General features: G+C 38.6%; 2 protein-coding genes across 2 annotated transcripts in view; one reads left to right on the top strand and one right to left on the bottom strand.

Moving 5' to 3' along the window:
- LOC127873173 (transcription factor RFX4-like) overlaps window positions 1-11,968 on the top strand; it is a 30,424-nt gene extending 18,456 nt beyond the window's left edge. Inside the window, exons 12-18 of the mRNA XM_052416874.1 lie at window positions 521-724; window positions 1,334-1,428; window positions 1,764-1,881; window positions 8,595-8,714; window positions 10,571-10,717; window positions 11,166-11,238; window positions 11,421-11,968. Coding sequence (XP_052272834.1) covers window positions 521-724; window positions 1,334-1,428; window positions 1,764-1,881; window positions 8,595-8,714; window positions 10,571-10,717; window positions 11,166-11,238; window positions 11,421-11,838 — 1,175 coding nt within the window. The 3' untranslated portion in view covers window positions 11,839-11,968. The remainder of the gene's footprint in view (window positions 1-520; window positions 725-1,333; window positions 1,429-1,763; window positions 1,882-8,594; window positions 8,715-10,570; window positions 10,718-11,165; window positions 11,239-11,420) is intronic.
- On the bottom strand, window positions 11,891-15,846 carry LOC127873197 (uncharacterized). The gene is made up of 2 exons (XM_052416947.1): window positions 14,917-15,846; window positions 11,891-14,697 (listed from the first exon to the last, which is right to left on the bottom strand). Exons 1-2 carry the CDS (start codon window positions 15,517-15,519, stop codon window positions 14,335-14,337), a joined length of 966 nt encoding a protein of 321 aa, XP_052272907.1. The 5' UTR covers window positions 15,520-15,846; the 3' UTR covers window positions 11,891-14,334.
- Between the last annotated feature and the right edge of the window lie 250 nt (window positions 15,847-16,096).

Genomic DNA, 16,096 nt, shown 5'->3' with positions numbered 1-16,096 from the left:
CACCAATACTTTTACAGTTGCTCAAGTTTTATCTTTAATCCCATTACATATACAGGTTTTATCATTAGGAGCATGCATGTGCAAAACCAAATACTGACTCAGGTACCCATGTTTTTTCATCGACATCTATCACCATCCTTACCCAAGTTCAGATAATAGACCCATGAAAGTTAAAACGCCTGTATTGTCACAGTTGCTAAGGATTTTTGTAATTGACAGTTCTAATTAAGTTTAGATACTAGGAGCTTGAATATGGACATACCAATTAATACTGTCTCATTTACTCACTAGTTACTTTTCAACATCGATTACAAAGTTAAGATAAAAGGAGCATGAATGTGGGAACACCCATTCTGTTTCAGTCGTATTGTACTAATCATTTATCGGTATCCTTATCCGTGTTAAGTTAGTGGAAACATAAATTTCGTCTCCCATACTGTTTCAGTCGTATGTATTTATCGCTATACGTACCCTTAAGTCAGTACACTCATGAATTTGGAAACGCCCTTACTGTTTCCAGTTGCGCGCAGCTTCGCGCAGGTTTTGAAGCGACAGACTTCGCTGAACCACCTGTGTCAGGCGGCAAGGACGGTGGTCAACTCGGCGGACATCACGGCCCAGATGCTTGACGACTGGTTCAACATAGATCTCAACAGCATCATAAAGCAGACGCTGTACACGGCCGACCGGAACACAGACCAGGACAGTGTGAACATTGTGAAACGTAAGTACCAGTCTATGTATCGTGTGATGAGCCGGGCTACTAAGTTGGTAGAGTCAAGGACTGTGCTGGGACACCCGAACATATATATCGCCGTCGCATACCTTAGTTGGTAGATAATAGGCTTAACATGCACCATGTTTCGGTTCCAGTAGAGTGTAGAACTGTGCGAGTTAACTCCCTTAACAGCTCTCGTAAAGTTACTGGCATCAGTAAGAAGAACGAATACTTGCTATAAAAAGTATTTTACCGCTTAGCTTGCCCAAAGTGTAGCAGTAAGAGTGACAAAAATTATGCATAAATATTGTTAATACGCATTAAAACATACATATACATCTATTTTGCAAACAACTGTGAGAACCCGCGTCAATATGTCTGTCCATATATGGTTTTGGCCTCCTAACTTTGCAATGCCTAAAAGGTTTTATATAAATGTTAATATTATTACATACGTTTTGTTTGATTACATGTGTATTAAATTGTTGCGGCAACGTCTTCATTATGAACAGTGATATTCTGAGGTTATGTTAAATACGTTATTGTTTTCATTTTCTATCTTCTCTTCACACGCTTTTGCAACAACTACTGTAACAAGCGACATCCCCGTTTCAGTTGCACGAGACTTTGAGATCCTGTTGGAGGACCAGGCCCCAATGGGGTCGTATGTCGAGTGGTTGGACGGCATGGTAGAACAGTGTGTGGTCCAGGTGGGTAGTACATTACATGCCTGTAACATAAGGGACTGGGCGAGTTTCCCATTTACTGTTAGTATATATACCTAAAAAAGCTTTTTATTAAAATAATCGTTGCATTAGTGTTTAAAACGTCTTTTACACAGTTGTATAATATTTAGTTGTTTTTTTTCGGCAACGTCACAGAGATTGATAATTTGCCACAATGCTATTGGGTTGTGTCTTTTTGCAGTGAATTGTTTTATGATTTCAATAAAAATTTCATTTACGAACAGTTTCGATGTTAGGTTGCTGCTTAAAATGATTTTGACTGGCTGTACAGAATAAAACTTTGCTAATAAATATTCCAGAAGAGCACACATACCTCTAAGGGATTGAAGACGACAGCCCGGCACTTCCTGTTAATGTGGAGCTGTATCGGTACCAGGATTATCCGCGACATGACCCTACACAGTGCGCCGAGCTTTGGTAAGAATGCGGCGTTATTTTGACCTTGTTATTGCACAGTGCCAACCTTTGGCAAGAATGCGGCGCTATTTAAACCTTGTTATTGCAAAGTGTCAAGCTTTGGTAACAATGAGGCGCTATTTAACCCTTGAAATTGCAAAGTGTCAAGATGTGGTAAGAATACGGAGCTTATTTAACCTTATATTACAAAGTGCCAAACTTTGGTAAGAATGCGGCGCTATTTTAACCTTTTAATTTAATATGCCAAGCTTTGGTAAGAATGCGGCGCTATTTTAACCTTATAATTGCAAAGATTCAAGTTAAGGTAAGAATGCGGCGCTACATTACATTACATTACAAAGTGCCAAGCTTTGGTAAGAATGCAGCGCTATTTTAACCATGTAATTGCAAAGATTCAAGTTAAGGTAAGAATGCGGCGCTATTTTAACCATGTAATTGCAAAGTGCCAAGCTTTGGTAAGAATGAGGCGCTAATTTAATCTTGTAATAGTAAAGTGTACAGCTGTTGTAAGCATGAGGCGCTATTTTAATCTTGTAATTGCAAAGTGCCAAGATTGTGTATGAATGCGGCGCTATTTTAACCGTGTAATTGCAAATTGCCAAGCTTTGGTAAGAATGCAGCGCTATTTTAACCTTGTAATTGCAATGAGCCAAACTTTTGAAAGAATGCGGGGCTATTTGAACCGTGTATCTGAAAGTTTCAAGTTTTGGTAAGAATCCGGCGCTATTTTAACCTTGCAATTGCAAAGTACCAAACTTTGGTAAGAATGTGGCGCTATTTTAACATTGTTATTGCAATGGGCAAAGATTTGGTAAGAATGCGGCGCTATTTTAACCTTGTAATTGCGAAGTGCCAAGCTCTAATAAGAATGCGGCGCTTTTTAAACCTTGCAATTGCAAAATGCCAAGCTTGGAAAGAATGCGGCGCTTATTTGACCTTCAATTGAAAAGTGCCAAGCTTTGGTAACAATGAGGCGCTATTTTTACATTTTTATTGCAAAGTGCCAAGCTTCGATAAGAATGCGGCGCTATTTTAACCTTGTAATTGCAAAGTGCCAAGCTTTCGTAAAAATGAGGCGCTATTTTAACCTTGCAATTGCAAAGTGCCAAGCTTCGGTAAGAATGCGGCGCTATTTAACCTTGAAATTGCTGTGTGCCAAGATTTTGTAAGAATGCGGCGCTATTTTAACCTTGTAACTGCAAAGTGCCTAGATTTGGTAAGAATGCGGCGATATTTTAACCTTGCAATGGCAAAGTGCCAAGCTTTGGTAAGAATGCGGCGCTATTTTAAGATTGATGTTGCAAAGTGCATAGATTCGGTAAGAATGCGGCGCTATTTAACCTAGTTATTGCAAAGGGCCATGCTTTTGTAAGAATGCGGCGCTATTTTAACCTTCTCACTGCAAAGTGCCAAGCTTTGGTAAGAATGTGGCGATATTTTAACCTTGTAATTGCACAGTGCAAAGTTTGGTAAGAATGCGGCGCTATTTTTACCTTGCAATTTGCAAGTCGCTTCATGTTTTGATAAGAATGCGGCGCTATAACAACCTTGCCATTGCACATTGAGATGTTGGGTAAGCGATATGGTACTATGTCAATATCGCGATTGACAAGTCCGTTGATGACGTTGGTATATTATTATTGCACTATGCGTTGAGCTCATGGTGAGCAATTTGGTATGATATTATTGAAGAGTGTGTCGAACTTTTGGTAACCGATTTGGTACCATGTTATTGAACAGTGCGTTGAGCGTCGGTAAGCAATGTGGTATGACATTGCTGACGAGTTCTAGAGCTTTTTGTAAATAAATTGATAAGATATTTTAGTTTAAACCTATTTATTTTAGCTCGATTGCGAAGAAACTGGTGTCTTCGGGAGAGCTCGAAGGAATGCTCCCAGTGGGGTTCGAACCCTTGACCTACCGATCGCTAGGCGGTCACCATATCCACTTATCCACTACGCAAAGAGCGTCGAGTTTGGGTTACTAGTATTCATAGCTAAACTTCCCAGAATAATCCTTATATAAGGCACAAAAGGTTTAAGTGATCTAATAGTATTCATTTTCCCTTTATACACAACCAACTTAAATTAAAGGTCATAAGAAACATTGACTGAATAAGTGTATGTACTAAGTGCATCACACCGTCCACAAAAGACAAACGGTCTTTTCTACAACGTTGCGACTCGTATATCTTACACTGTCCTCCGTAAACCAACTACCCCGGTAACACGTTTTCTGGAAACGATAATAAACAAATCCTTTGGGGAGACTCATCAGAATCCTCGTATTATATTAAGAGAATTCGAAGACACGCTGCTATACAGTGTACGCACTCACAACACACACGTGTGTGTGCATGTTAACATTTATGAGGTCATTCCGAAGCTAAGACTGCATTATGTGAGTGTACGCCTGGGTCCGGTTTAATAAAAAACTACAAAAACACGACTGTAGTCGCGCGACTGTGCGGTCGACCGACTGCTGTCGGCCGCCAACTGACAAATTGTCGGCCGCCAACTGACAAATTGTCGCGTTCACGGAGGAATTTGCCGCGACTGTGGTCGCATGACTGTGTGGTCAGTCGACTGCGGTCGTTGTAGTCGCTATTTTGAGAAAATTATCACTTCCGCCATCAACATTTTTAGCATAGGTGCGTTTACGCACCTATGCTTATGGTATATACCACATTTCGAAAATCCACATCGGTCGGTTACCCTTTATGAAGCCTTACCTGATCAAAAATCAGACGAAAAATCTATTTAATTTAGTATATGGTCATTCTTACAATTTTTTTTGGAAACGTTTTTCTAACGTTTTCTTCCAAGAATATTGCTGACACCGTTTTTAGTGAATTTTTCTAAGACCGTTTTATGTTAAAAAATCTTCTTATAACCTAAAACAAATTTCGTTCGTAAAACAATTCTATCTGCACTATAAATCTCAATCTCCTACGCAGTGGCCTCCCTTATACTAGAAGTTACTGACCGGGCGAAGCAAGGGAAGTAACTGCTGTGAGGAGTTTCTATAAAAATCTGCATTCAGAAATCTGTATTCATAACTCAATCTGTTGTGCACGTCTGCATCTAACGCTAACCACAAGTTTTACGACAAATTCTTGACGCAGACGAATAGGGCAGCGTCTATTTTCATTTGTGAAAAGAATAGTTCAATACTGATCTGTCCGTGCTTAAATTTTGAAAGGCTTGGGTAATTATTGTTCATAAGCGTTTCAAACACTGATGTAAATGGAAAGATTATCTATTTAAATAGTCGGTAATTGTTTGAAATTATTGATTTGAGAAATTCGCGGATGACGATATCGAACTACATTATACCACGTGACGCCATTCTTCCCTGTATCTTGCACCTATGCTTTTAACGCCATCGCCGCTCTCGTTTTACGACAAATTCTTGACGCAGACGAATAGGGCAGCGTCTATTTTCATTTGTGAAAAGAATAGTTCAATACTGATCTGTCCGTGCTTAAATTTTGAAAGGCTTGGGTAATTATTGTTCATAAGCGTTTCAAACACTGATGTAAATGGAAAGATTATCTATTTAAATAGTCGGTAATTGTTTGAAATTATTGATTTGAGAAATTCGCGGATGACGATATCGAACTACATTATACCACGTGACGCCATTCTTCCCTGTATCTTGCACCTATGCTTTTAACGCCATCGCCGCTCTCGTTTTATTTATTGTGCGAAAACTCATATCACGAAAAGTAAATCTTAAATTTGTTAAAATAATATGATATTATTTGTTTAAACAGAATTCGCTTGCGGATTCTTCGTCAAAGGTGTGTTTGTAATAATATTCATTAAGTGTTCAAAGTTCAAATACAAAATCTGACGCAATTAAATAAAACTACTACTATGGTTCACGTGTCTCTGGACAATGTCCTTTCGCGTGTCAAAATTGCAGAACCTCAAACATACTTGCCAACGCAGTTTCAAGATGTTGGTACTAAAGACCGTACATTTATATGAATATTCACCATATACCAATATGAATTTGTGCGCTCGACAAATCGGACGGAAGGAAGGATCGAATGAATAATGGTCGTAGATCGAGGAAAACGCGTGCAAAAACTGCATTGTGGAGTCTGGATGTCTACGGAAGTCTTTAAAACCAAATAACTGGTTTGCAATCAGCTCTGGAATTCACTAATGATTATGGACATACTGCTGAGACATTTTTTGTTAAAATGTTCTTTTATATCTGGCTTCTAAATCTGCCCAAAAATGATTGCACTTAAAGGTTTGATTCATTGCATTATCGTCTGCAAAATACATATTAATTAGAATCTATCTAAATAAGGTTGATATTTCACTTTTATAGGATTGATCTTATGACACTTTATATGGGCAATGATCGTTTTGTTAATTATTCATAATCCATTGTAAATTTCACTTCAACTTGATACACATACTCGAATAATATGTATGGGACTCTTCTAAATAAATCTAGGTACATGGTGCCGAGAAAAGTGTATTTCGGGGAGTTCGTTCCTGCATATTTTATAATACTGTCAAGATATCTGAGATTTGCTTTATTGATACCATGCTGTTTTGTCTAAAGTAAACGGTATTTTTATACAGGATATATTTCACATCTGATCTGAAAAAAACCTCATGAATTCGTATTGTCGGTAATAGAATATTAATCAAATGATTATTTGAAGCATCTGTCAGTATTATAAAAAAGTTTAGTTACACTTTTCTTTATTTAAGATATTAGTCTGGGTATTGATGGCTCGAAACTGATCTAGTAATCCGAGTGTTTTTTAGCATTATTTTTGTGATTTAATTTTATTATTGATGTCTTTATCAATATATCATTTTATTTCTCAACCTACGAAAATGACGTAATGATTCATGAGGAAAAATACTTATCCTTAATGTGTTGATATTTGTTTCTGTTTGTCCCTTCCTTCGTTGTAACCACAAATTCTTTCTTCTAAAAGCCATTATTCATTATTAATATTGATGTAGGTTATATGAATCATTCAAAATTGTTATTAAAAAATTAAATTGGTACTGTTTCTTATATATAAACACGAAGTGATGAAGCTATTGGTGGAGTAACATTGAAGTTGTGCACATGTAAATAAGTATCGAAGTACTTTACACTTTACTTCATGTATAAATCATTTGTGCGTATGGTATTAGTATGGCCGTTTTTATACCATGGTGTATTTTTACAATTTTAAAATAATGCTCTCAATATACATGTATGTTGTCATTCCATATAGTTCAGCATATATATGAGTAGTACTCTGTCAAAAGTGGGTTAAATGCATGTGCGTAAAGTGTCGTCCCAGATTAGCCTATGCAGTCCGCACAGGCTTATTAGGGACGATATTTTCCGATTTTATGATATTGTTCGTTTAGTGCCTCCTTAACAAAAGTCTATTTTAGGCACACAGTGTCGACCCTGATTAGCCTATGCGGACTACACAGGCTAATATTGGACGCTACTATACGCACATGGATTAAACCCCCTTTTTACAGAGCACGGACCATATGTAGAGTAATGCGTCAACGGGACACGTTGAATGTAAAATCAGTGCCTTCAACTGAATTCATCTCAACATACGTGTACAATTTGCGAATTATAGGCCAAGATAAGTTCCAAAGAAAGTTGCCCTTAATGCGCAGTTTATTGAATGATATTGGTGCACATAAACCCGGGATTATTTGCGCATTGCCTTCCTGTGTGACTAACCTTTAACTTTAAGTGAACAGTTTGCGCTCGTCTCTTGTATTATTACTACTTTTTATAAGCCGGGAGAAAAATAAATGACGCGACGTTTAGCATCATAAAACATATTTATCACAATTGTTATTAAGGTAAATCAATTAAGTGCATTTCTTCTTAACTACTGTATATGTATTACATTCCCTTGCTCGAGACATCCGTGTATTGGATGGGAAATACGCATATTGATGATACAATATTGTATAAATTTCGGAAACGTATTCTAGATCTACAGCAAAGGTGTCTATGAGCTCAAATAGCTCGCTCCTTGGTAAGCGAAATCGACGGAAAAGTTCATCATCATTGTACATGTCTATTGGATTCAACCTATCTCTAAAAACTCGCTCTCTTCGAAAATGTCTTCGCATTCGATGAACAAGTCGCATGGAGGCCGCCATGATTAAACTCGAAACTATCCGCGTTCATTTTGCACGGGTTTTGAATGCCGACAAAGCGTCAAGCGACGAGCAGTCGTGGTGTGAGGGGTAGACTGCGGTCGCTCGACAATATGTCGAACAACGCGCGGTCGATTGACGACCGTCGCTCTCCATTAAACACGGCTATCGTCGCACGACGATTATTCGCTGGTACAATCATAGTCGCCCGACCATGGTCGCTCTCATTAAACCGGACCCAGCACTCCTACTTAACTATTTGATTCACAGAAGTTGCGACGTATTAAATTATAGCTGCACTATCCAGCTACATAAAATATTTGTGTTTAATGACAAATATTTGATTTGTAGTATTCTATTGTCGGGGGAAACCGGGGTACCCGGAGGAAATTCCATGTTTCCTGCCTGGTGACCACCAACCAAACTCATATGCTTCCGTTAACGGGGATTGAACCCTGGTCGCCTAGTTGAGAAGCGCGTGTTCCAACCACTGCGCTAACCGGACAGGCATGCATACGCACGATTGAATTCGCTTGAATTGCTTCGGTGTTGTAGGTTCGTTCCATCTGTTGCACCTGATGTTTGACGAGTACGTGATGTACGTGGTGGAGAATTTGCACAACCAGGAGAAGGCGGCCGAGCTTCTGAGAGCAGTCAAAGGGGAGGTCAACTCGCGTATGTAAACAGTGTGCACAACTCGTTTTGTTGTCAATTTATGAAGTGATTATATGTACGGCTCGTGTTAGATATCGAATTAAAACTGGAATACAATGTGAATCATAATACGAAGAATAAGGTGATTAACTTGCGCGTGAGTGATTTTGGCTCTTTTTATCTAGGTTAATAAATTGTTTCACGAAAATAAAAGTTGGCGATTTTCTAAAAAATAGCCGCTGGGTTACGATAAAGCAATTATAGTTTTTCCTTTAATTTGTTAAGTGTTCCGCTTCAAGCAAACTTTTTATGCGAACATTAGTTTCGTTTTTAGCATAGGTGCGTTTACGCACCTATGCTTATGGTATATACCACATTTCAAAAATCCACATCGATTGGTTACCCTTTATGAAGCCTTACCTGATCAAAAATCAGACGAAATATCTATTTAATTTAGTATATGGTCATTCTTACAATTTTTTTTTGGAAACGTTTTTCTAACGTTTTCTTCCAAGAATATTGCTGACACCGTTTTTAGTGAATTTTTCTAAGACCGTTTTATGTCAAAAAATCTTCTTATAACCTAAAACAAATTTCGTTCGTAAAACAATTCTATCTGCACTATAAATCTCAATCTCCTACGCAGTGGCCTCCCTTATACTAGAAGTTACTGACCGGGCGAAGCAAGGGAAGTAACTGCTGTTAGGAGTTTCTATAAAAATCTGCATTCAGGAATGTGTATTCAGAACTCAATCTGTTGTGCACGTCTGCATCTAACGCTTACCACAAGTTTTACGACAAATTCTTGACGCAGACGATTAGGGTAGCGTCTATTTTCATTTGTGAAAACAATAGTTCGATACAGATCTGTCCGTGCTTAAATTTTGAAAGGCTTGGGTAATTATTTTTCATAAGCGTTTCAAACACTGATGTAAATGGAAAGATTATCTATTTAAATAGTCGGTAATTGTTTGAAATTATTGATTTGAGAAATTCGCGGATGGCGATATCGAACTACATTATACCACGTGACGCCATTCTTCCCTGTATCTTGCACCTATGCTTTTAACGCCATCGGCGCTCTCGTTATTATATAATTTCCTTATCTCACATTTTCGCTTAGTAACCATTTATATGTCGTCAATCCGAAACGATTGATAACAAACTTCCTGGTTTTAGTGAAGGATTAAGACATTTTAGACTCGCTCTGGGAAAACATGGTATATCGCATATGCGTGTTGTCCCTGATATGCGTGTCGTCCCTGATGTGCGTGTCGTCCCTGATATGCGTGTCGTCCCAGATATGCGTGTCGTCCCAGATATGCGTGTCGTCCCAGATATGCGTGTCGTCCCAGATATGCGTGTTGTTCCTGATATGCGTGTCGTCCCAGATATGCGTGTCGTCCCAGATATGCGTGTCGTCCCAGATATGCGTGTCGTCCCTGATATGCGTGTCGTCCCAGATATGCGTGTCGTCCCAGATATGCGTGTCGTCCCAGATATGCGTGTCGTCCCAGATATGCGTGTCGTCCCTGATATGCGTGTCGTCCCAGATATGCGTGTCGTCCCAGATATGCGTGTCGTCCCAGATATGCGTGTCGTCCCAGATATGCGTGTCGTCCCAGATATGCGTGTCGTCCCAGATATGCGTGTCTTCCCAGATATGCGTGTCGTCCCAGATTAGCACGTGCAGTCCTCATATGCTAACCTGGGACAACACATTTAAACGAAAATTACCATTAAAACGGAAATCGGCACTAAACACATATGAATTAAACCCAGTTTGACCCAGAGTCCGGCTCACTTAATGCACATGCATTAAACCCAAATTGACCCAGAGCCCGGCTCAGATGTAGTTGTGATCTGGCTAATTGCAGATTTTGTGGAGGCCTTGCTGACATCAGTAACCCCTAACGAGGAGTGCGATGGGCCGCAGCGAGCCTCGCGACTAAACCCAGGGCTAGAGCGTGGGTCCGTAATAAAGGGACCATGCGCAGAAATGACCCTACACGAACAGCTGACGGGTACCGTAGTTTTATACTGAACTTCCCAACGTTTTATGTTTTTAAGTATTGTAGGCATACCATTCGCATAGGGCCGAACACGTGACGCGTATGCCTTCGTGTATGCGACACTGCCACAGATGCAGTTTGTGTGCGTTTATGCCATGTGTTCGTGCATTGTGAAGAAAATGTGTCTTATACTATTTTACTTTTGTACAGATACAATAGTTCACATCCCTAGTGTGGTCTTCAGTGTTCCGTTAGTTATGATATACAAAACATGTTGTTTCCATTGTTAGAAATAAAAAGCACGGCGTTATTTAATAAAACTATTGTTCATTTAAGCAGTGGATAAATTGATTGTGAGGGATGATTAAAAATTGCAATTCCAATGCCATTTCAAACGTACAGTGTACATACATGATAAAGTCTATACAGAATCCCAATAATTTATATTGTTTCCTTGCAGGTTCTTCAAACACCAACTACTTCGGACCTGCCGAGTCGGATTACATGAGTCAAACATCCTACAAAGCTAACGGGTATTTATGCTATTCTTTTTATTGCATGTTTTCTTATTTCTTTTTTTTATTAAACGTTCAAACGAAACGTCTTAGCAATCGGAATATAAACATCGGTGCGAACATAACAAAGACGCACACAATTGATTCTTTTAACGGATTTTGATGAATCTGCTACAATTTATGTAAACGGTTGCTTTCAGTTTTCCAATATCTAGTAATTGCCCATCGAACAGTCCCGTGATGTCACCGGCATATTCCCCCAGAAGCAACATTGCGACGATTCCTTGCCCCACCGGCAACGGCGGAATGAAACCCGGATACATGACCTGCACTGAGCACATCCCTAACGCGTACAACAACAACGATTGGCCGCCATCTTCATTTCCCGGGATGCCCGGCGAAAAGATCGACTACGAACACGTGCCCTGCTACAAAATCAGTGGCGGTTTTATGGACAATGTGCCATCGAGTCATACGCAAGTCCAGTGTTATGATCCAGGGTATAAGCGACATTTGCCATCAGGTCACGTGACTAATGGAGGCTACACGGAAGCTGTTGACATAGGAAGATCGGGCATGCCGGAAGTGTACCCGTACCACGTGACAAATTTAACATAAGTTGTTATATAACGGGCGATTTATAATTTACAACCACAGTGAAACAGATCCATTCAACAAACACAAACATACATTTATTTAGCCACATATTTATGATTTATGTAATACAAATAAACATAGATACGATATATATGCGTATTGCTTTCCGATAAGGACTGGCATTAATTAAGTGTTGACTAGATACATTGTTACATTTCGTTCTGATGTAAGTGATGATATTTTGAAATCTGAATGTTTTATCGACGTCGTTGGTAAAAATAATAAATACCAATTACTTCTATTAGTCACTGTAATACAAAATTTAATTCTAACTAAACCAATATGATGGTAATTCAAAATAGAATATTAGCATGCAGGTTAACGAATAATGAAAATCGAACATCGCCAATAAAAGGGCAACAAATGTATTGCAATTTATACGTGAATTTTCTTTTTTGTAATGTGAAATAAATCCGCCAATTTACATCGATACGCTGAGTTTGTAAAAGCTATATGTTAAGCTTTTGTACGTTCAATTTCCGTTACATAGGCTACAACATAAAAGCGCCAGTGGTAAAATGAACACGATTTATAGCACATCTTAAGTACTCATGTAAACAATATTTCTAAATTATCTATCCATCCTCGATGTATTTTTTATTGACGCCATTTTATAGTTTTTTGTCTAAAACACACTCATTAAATATAAGAACATGTAAGTTAATTTTTCTTCAAGAAATGCCTCGTTACAAACCGGTAACGGTAAAATGTCAAAGAAATAAAACATAACGATTTATAAACACATATAATTTAATCAACTATTTCCTGTAATGTGTATTCAAACGGGCTATGCGTGGCACCAGCTTAATCTGTTCGCGGAGCCTTTGCGACTATAAGTTCAACAATCGGTAAATCCTTTACTGGAATAAGCTGCGAATAATTTATGCCTATAAACAGTGAGCATGCCAACAGGATTAAGTATGGAATTTCAAAAATATTTCTTGAGAGAACAACGTCATATGTTTTCAGGCAAGTTACCAAATCGATGTCCTATTGCGCACCGCTCGTCAAACAGCGAATAAGCCTAATGCCGATAGTACTGTGTCTGAGTAGATAGCAAGAATTGACCAAATTCATATACAGCAGACTCTGCCAATACCGGACTCTCTGAATACCGGAACTCTCCCGATTCCGGACGGTCGGGCCAGTCCCGTATTTTCTCCTTCTATTTCTTTGTTAAAAAAATGTTGAATAAACCGAACTCTCTGAAAACCGGAAACCGGACGGGTATCTCCGTAAATTTGGTCATTTTCAACGTAAAATACATTGAGTATACCGGACGGTCTAAATTCTCAAGATGCCCGAGGCGTGAAAATAACAATACCTAGTCAGCACAGCGAGTGCGGTGTCACACATTTTGCTCGCGCAATTATCGATAATCGGATTAAACATACCATAAAGGTGTCAAGTCGTTACCGCGCTATGGGAGTCCGATTAAGTAATGTAAAACAAACTGTGAATGTCTATAATAGACGTGCGGTAACATCAAAGCGTGATTGACTCGATCGTTTTATTAATTATTTATTATCGCCTATGATAAACAATTTAATTGAAAAATTAATGCATGCCGTTGCGACGATCACTTTCTTGTGATCTTCTCGGGTATTTTACGTTATAGGATAAGATAAAGCTCATCACGGAATCAACTGCTCAACCAAAACCATCTCTGAAGGCACTCGGCGAGCGCTTCAAGATCGGGAAGTCAACGGTCGGCGACATCTTGAAGAAAAAGAACGTCTACCAGGAGATTTTGAGATTATGAATATCTAAAAAAATAATTATGACGCTGTTTTTTGGTTGTGTGTATGTTTTTTGAAATGTGGTACATGTATGTATTGAATAATAAATCGTGTATCTACAACAATCTTATTTGTGTCGTCACTCGCCTATATGACAAATGCCACGTACGTACATGTATAAAGCACCACGCTTACTTTGGGAATAATCAAAACAAGTCGGTATGGATTTTTTTTGCTTTTAATCGATTAAAAACACATTTTTTTTAAGAATGCAATTAACATCATCAGTCCCTGCGTACAGTTATCACATGGTACATGTAAATGTATATAGTTTGTTTTATTTTAATGTGATTCTGTACACAATGCATACCATGTATATTTCGGCAATATGAAAACTCTTGGTAAACCGGAACTCTCTGAAAACCGGACGATCAGGCCGGTCCCGAGACCGTCCGGTTTACAGAGAGTCTACTGTATTAATAAAACTGTAAAATCATTTTCATCGATACCGACAAGCGCGTATCCATTTTTTCTCAATTGTTCTCGTGCAGTTACGTAGTTTTGCCACCAGCCAATGTTGATAGCGCTATCGGCATTTTTTGTTATCCATCTATGGAAAGGGCCGACGTATGTCCGATTTAAATTTAATGTCGTTTAGTTAACAAACTATCTGATAGGTCACGAGAAAAAAGTGTTTATCTTTGAAACAAAACCCGTGTTACGTTGCATTAAATATTTCTATCACATCACTCATTTGACACGCCACCAATAAATTGTTTCTTTTATTATCAAAACATACTGCTTGAGGGCGTTCTAACCTCTCAGACTCATGAATCGTGACCTTGACCTGTTTTGCACTCAAGGTCATTTGAACCAATGCGTGTGACTTGCTCTCGCAGACAATAATGTCCTTGTTGATGTTTTCACAGAGGCCCTGGGGCGAGGTGAAGTCTGATTGTTTGGGCACTGTGTAGTGCACTTCCTCTTGGGTATCTATGGTAACCACGCCCTTTGTTAAGTCGCTTACATGAAACTCCTTTGTGTCTCTGCTCCACTGGATGTAACGAGGTTCGCTAAATACCTTGACGAAAAACAACAACAACATCTACAGTTGATTCTAATTATTATTCTATTCACAATGTGCCTTGACATATATTACACATATCAATTTATTTAAACTCAGCAAAAATATGCAATATCGCATTTAACTTCGATATATCCGACATTTCATCAACACGCTTCAACATTGATTTATAATAATTATACGTTTTTTCTTTACTTATATTTTCCATTTACTTACGGTTAAGTCCAAATCATTGGGGATCGTCTGCAAGACTTCTCCTGATAAAGAGAATACTCTCACGTGACCAGGCAGATTATCAGGTTCGTCTCGAAGCACATGGCTAGACTTTTCCTCAGACACGTTTAGCCGACTGCCCATACAGACATAGACGCGTCCGCCAGCGTACGCTATACCGTAACAACGATAATCAACATTGAAATAACTATTAATACTCAAAGATTTACCAACTGCAATTAGGACTACACTGTCTTGAGTTTTACCGATGAACTGACTTGTAACAATGGCCTGACCCGGTTCCCCTTCGCACGCGCCGAAGGGGGAGCCATCAGTTGCGAGCGACGCCACGAGAGCGTAGTTGACACCTAGAAGTTTTAGTCGGTTGTTTGCGTGATCCGTGACCAAGAATCGTCCGTCAGACAACTGGCAAATATCTTTGACATCGCAGGTCTGTTGGTCATTCTGTTGTTCCTTAATGTTTATATGTGTAGTCGCCTGCGTTTGTCCCATTGTAAGAATACATGAAGATCCTTTATTTTCACTATACACTTGGTTTAAACATATGTATTCAATAATGTGTTTTACAACATAATTTACACGCATCTAAAGTTTATACTATACACTTGTTAAAATGTAACAATAAGCAAACTATTTCCGATCGAGTACGCGGTCACTTAAATACGTAAAATATACCACTTGAGTCACAATCGCATGCGGTGATAACAAAATACTGATAATGCAATTATGAAATATTTCTTAACAGTATTCATACAATTTATAATTACACATTGAAATATTGTGATTTACGGTTCATTCTTGATATTAAAATAAACGTATGTGAACAGTCTCGTGTAAAAATCAGTTACTTAAATGTATTGCTTGTAACCGATTGCACATATTTAATACTATTAAGTGTCACTTTACTTATTTTTTTCCCTGTTGCGCGTTGTGCAGTTAGGGTAAATTACGATAGAAAAATAAAAGGCCCCTCACATATTAACCTTGTATACCCCCTCGTCAAGTGTATAAACTAAATGCGTGACATCAATGTTGACGTGTCCGGATTTAGGCAAGCCATTTCCGTAATATTATATCCTTGTTTTCAAGAAGTAGACGTACGTGTACGGATTTTATAGTTCCTATCTTGACACGCAGTTTCAGTTCAAGTACTTTCGGTTTC

This window comes from Dreissena polymorpha, chromosome 1, assembly GCF_020536995.1.
Source record: "Dreissena polymorpha isolate Duluth1 chromosome 1, UMN_Dpol_1.0, whole genome shotgun sequence".
Classification (NCBI taxonomy): domain Eukaryota; kingdom Metazoa; phylum Mollusca; class Bivalvia; order Myida; family Dreissenidae; genus Dreissena; species Dreissena polymorpha.
Note: the sequence above shows the minus strand (reverse complement) of the source record. Positions and strands in the feature narration are given on the sequence as shown.

Bases quoted from the DNA above. Each gene is read 5' to 3' on its own strand.
- LOC127873197 (XM_052416947.1), bottom strand. From the start codon at position 15,519: ATGCGTGTAAATTATGTTGTAAAACACATTATTGAATACATATGTTTA. The intron at 14,698-14,916 runs GTAAGTAAATGG...TTTTTCGTCAAG, and splicing joins CCAATGATTTGGACTTAACC to GTATTTAGCGAACCTCGTTA.